General features: G+C 39.0%; 1 protein-coding gene across 1 annotated transcript; it reads left to right on the top strand.

The window, feature by feature from the left end:
- The first annotated feature begins 285 nt into the window (after window positions 1-285).
- On the top strand, window positions 286-2,243 carry LOC138612530 (guanylyl cyclase inhibitory protein). The gene is made up of 5 exons (XM_069685841.1): window positions 286-377; window positions 857-989; window positions 1,135-1,284; window positions 1,373-1,478; window positions 2,104-2,243. Exons 1-5 carry the CDS (start codon window positions 307-309, stop codon window positions 2,241-2,243), a joined length of 600 nt encoding a protein of 199 aa, XP_069541942.1. The 5' UTR covers window positions 286-306.
- The last annotated feature ends 1,903 nt before the right edge of the window (window positions 2,244-4,146 follow it).

The following is a 4,146-nucleotide window of genomic DNA, read 5'->3' as shown; positions in this document are numbered from 1 at the left end:
ATTAGTTTACTAAACCAAACAGGAACTTTGGACTTATTTTTTAATATATCTTTACTTCGATGGTCAGTAAATTGTCATTTTGCTGTCCTCTGTGAGGCAGATTGCGAATCTGCTTTTTGGGTAATTACATTTTCCTCACAGACGTCCTTTTTGTCTCCCCCTCCCTTTAAGAAGATTAGCCACAAGTAATTAGTTAAAAGTGGTAAGGCAGCGGTTGGAACAATTAAGAAAGCATGACATAAGCTGGGATTTGTTGAGTATATAAAGTCACTGGTGAAAGCAGAGCTGCTGCTGCCTCTTTACAGAATGGGTCAGGCTGCTACCTTGCCTTGTAGGAAAGGGGAGTCTTATGTTACAGAGCTGTACGATTGGTTCAGGTAGGATTATTTTTATTGATCTATTTTTATTCAGAAAATCTGTTAAATCTGTGCTGTGTGTATTCAGCTGTATTAGGTTTTGTGTTATAAAACAAGATACTATTTGGTTTTTTGCCTCTCATTTTATCCATTTACAACATTTATTTTCCTGTTTTTAGAAGTAGTTTTAACTTGAGGAGCACTTAATTTCCATGATGACACACTTTTAAAAAGCTTCACTCGGCCATGTTTTAGTAAAGTGGTTCAGAATCGTTTGGTCTAATTATCTTAGGGCTCCCATGTCCCAGGTTGTAAACAAGCTTTCCAATGCGTGTAATCTCCACAGGTTGCAAATGGGGTTGACCTAAATCTCCTCATTCTAGATTTAAAGGACACATGTCTCCTGCTACAAATCTGACCCTTTATTCATCCGTCCTCTTGTCTTCTTGTGTAACACGACAGCTGAAATAGTCTATTCTTGGTCTTTGTTTCTGTGATAGAAAGTTTATCAACGAATGTCCAAGCGGGCTGATCTCTCTTCATGAGTTTCAAAGAAATTTCTGCAATGGGACAGTGGGCAGTGAGTCAGCAGAGTATGCAGAGCAGATATTTCGCACATTGGACAGTAATGGGGTAAGCAAAGCACTCTGAAGGCCTTAGTGCTTTATATCTGATGGGTGTGGAGATTATACTTTTACTACAGTAATATCATGGCAGATAGTAATGTTGGCTGTCTGTCAATGCCTTATAGTCTAAACCAGGTCATTTCTTTCTTCAGGATGGGGTGGTGGATTTCAGGGAGTACGTCATGGCCATCAGCATGCTCATCGAAGGGTCAGCTGTGGAGAAGCTGCAGTGGTCATTTAAGCTCTATGACAAAGACGGGGACGGGGCCATTACAAGGGAGGAAATGCTGGACATTATGCAGGTGTGTGTGTGTTTTTATGTGTTACACACAAACGCCCACAGACGCCAACCATTCAGCCAAACCAGTGTGTGTTAACTTTTCTACACAGGCCGTTCATAAGATGAGTGAAGCAGCGGCTTTAACCGAACCCAACTCAATGACAGCTGCCGAGCGTACCGACAGGATATTTGTGAGATTGGATAAAGACAATAACGGTGAGGGGATTAAATCATGGTTTATTTTGATTTTCGATATCAAAATTACTCTCTCTCTCTTTCTCTCTTTTTTAAATATAGCACTATGTTTTTTGACCGTTTTTTTTTTAAACGAAGGTAAAGCCTCTAACAGAAGATAAAGAATAGCATTTGTAATGTGCACAACATTTGTCCTTACAGAAAAATATATAAATTACACATGCATTTTTAGTGTTTTGCACATGTGAAAGTAGGTTCAGGAACATTTTCTTGGTGTGATATGTAGAGCCCATGTAAATTCCAATATGCACATGTGCTCCATATTTGGAAAACATGGGATATTCATGTGGTTGTTCCTCAGGGGTTTAAAACAATGCTGAACCAGTCACAGAAAATAAAAGACATAATCCTGTCCTAATAGATATGAAGTTCAGAAAGGGATGTGCTTTTTTCACTGTAATCCAGGATCTACTTCAAAGGGAAGTTTTATTAGCAGTTTACTATCATTATAACCCCACGAGCTCTTGCACACTTAAATCAACCCTCGCAGGCTTAGATAACAGAGAGACCAGAACTGAATGATCCTGAGAGAGTCTGCCCTTGGCTCTTTGTCTTTAATCACCGTCTGTCCCTGTTATGTCTGAAGCCATCATCAGTCTGGAGGAGTTCATCGAGGGAGCGCTGGATGATGATTGGATCAGGGAGATGCTGGAATGTGACCCCAGCACTGTGAAGGTGGAGAGGCCCCTGAGGAGGGACGCCACTTCTTTGGGGACCCACGGTTGACCTGAAGTGGGGTATTCTTTTCACCGGGAGCCAAGGAATGAACCAGTTGATGTTTGGACGGATATTTCCAGGAATCGTTGTGTGGCAAATTACATCACAGCCTGTTGAGTAACTCCAAGGTAGACACTGGAGTGTTGTATTAACCTGCCACTATATAATAAGGAGTTAATTTTTCATTGCTTTATCTTGTTTTGTTGGTGTTGTCTTTGCTGCATCTTTGATATAGTTTTGATCATTTCTGTTTTTATGTGTCTGACTGAAACTTCTTATAAAATATATGATGATGCAATTAAATTTTTCTTGTCCTACCCATGTTGAATCAATAATTATTCATCCTGCACTTGTCAGTTTTACTTTCACCAGGAAACAGACACAAAAAAAACTAAAAGTCAACACATTGTAATGGCATTTACAAAACTTGGCTCACACTTTGCCTTCACTGCCCTGAGCCCTGTTACCTCTGCCCTGCAAACCCTCGCTATTCAATACATGTCAGCTGTCTAGATCTGGGATCATCAGTAAACACTTGACACAAACCACTTAATACATTTATGCATGTGATGTATCCAACAAAAAATAATATAATAATAATAATATAAAATAATAATAAAAATACTTCAGAATCAGAAATACTCAATTAATCCCCAGGGGGAAATTCAGGAATAGGGAATACTTGTGTTGCAACCTGAAACACCAGATAAATTCCACTTGATGGCAGTAAAAAACGACTATTCTTTAGAGCTGTGGATCAACTGCATATTAGGAATGGCCAAGTATGAAAACATTTAAAGCTGTAGTTCCTGTAGCTGTAGTCTAGAAGTATGCCAAACATTTTACTCTGAATGGTAACTTCCTTTATAACAAAGTAGTAGTTAATTTATTGACTGGTAATAATAGTATCATTACTACTAGTAGAATGTTGTGTTGCAAATCATCAGCCTTATTTATGGGAATACTGACTGAAACAGTTGCATCAGTAGCAGCAATGTTGTAGTAGTGACTATATAGTCTTAGTGGTAGTAGGTGTAGGGCTGACATATATCTAGTACTTGCATTAAAAGTAGCTGCAAGGAAAATGTTTTGGCAATCTCAGGCACAGTTTGAAGTCAGGGACTGTTTTATAAATAAATAAATCTGGCAAATCTAATTGATAGAGATTGAGACAAACTGTTTAATCTATATTGACTGTAAATACAATGTTAAAAAACTGCAAAATAGCACACAAAGTTCTTTGAAATTAGGTTGATAGGATTTTTAATGCACAACACAGCATCATAATGTAGCATAACAATCAGAAAATGTATAGAAAAATATAATTATTTATACTTTGAAGCACATAGGCCTATTGACTATTTACGTTGACACTTACACCGTGCTGTTAATGCTTCTGTACATTTGTTTAAACTAAACTTTCGTATTCTACTTTCTAAGAAAAAAAGGACACTTCTCTCACCACTGACACTTACAGACCACTTGATGTCGCCTATGCTTTTGTGAAGGTAATGCATGGGCACCTCCCAGACTTTGAGGAATATGGTGCCTTCAGGTTTCAGCAAAAAAAAAAAATGCGAGACTTACTTCGTCACTGACCTCAATAGTCTGTCAACTGTTGCATCAGGAATCGACCTTTGATTGTGGTGGTTTCTGCTCAGCTTTCCCACAGATACACTCAAAAAAAGGGTTGATTGCTTACCAACTAATCTCAGCCTACTACCGATTGCAGACGTTACCAGTAAATGGTTTTACACATCATAAAACTCTTATCCCCCATCGTTCAAATGTTACATGGACACGCCAGGACTCCTGCTCCCTGGCCAATCCAGGCGGCAGCAGGGCGGGATTTTCCAGCCATGACGTCCCAACTTTTCCAGCAATCTTGTCACTTCGACATCATGGCGTAGCA

The sequence above is a fragment of the Semicossyphus pulcher genome, unplaced genomic scaffold, assembly GCF_022749685.1.
Source record: "Semicossyphus pulcher isolate SPU_LCO1_2020_fin unplaced genomic scaffold, fSemPul1.0.p SCAF_8, whole genome shotgun sequence".
NCBI lineage: Eukaryota > Metazoa > Chordata > Actinopteri > Labriformes > Labridae > Semicossyphus > Semicossyphus pulcher.
The sequence above is the reverse complement of the archived record's forward strand: the minus strand, read 5'-3'. Positions and strand labels throughout refer to the sequence as shown.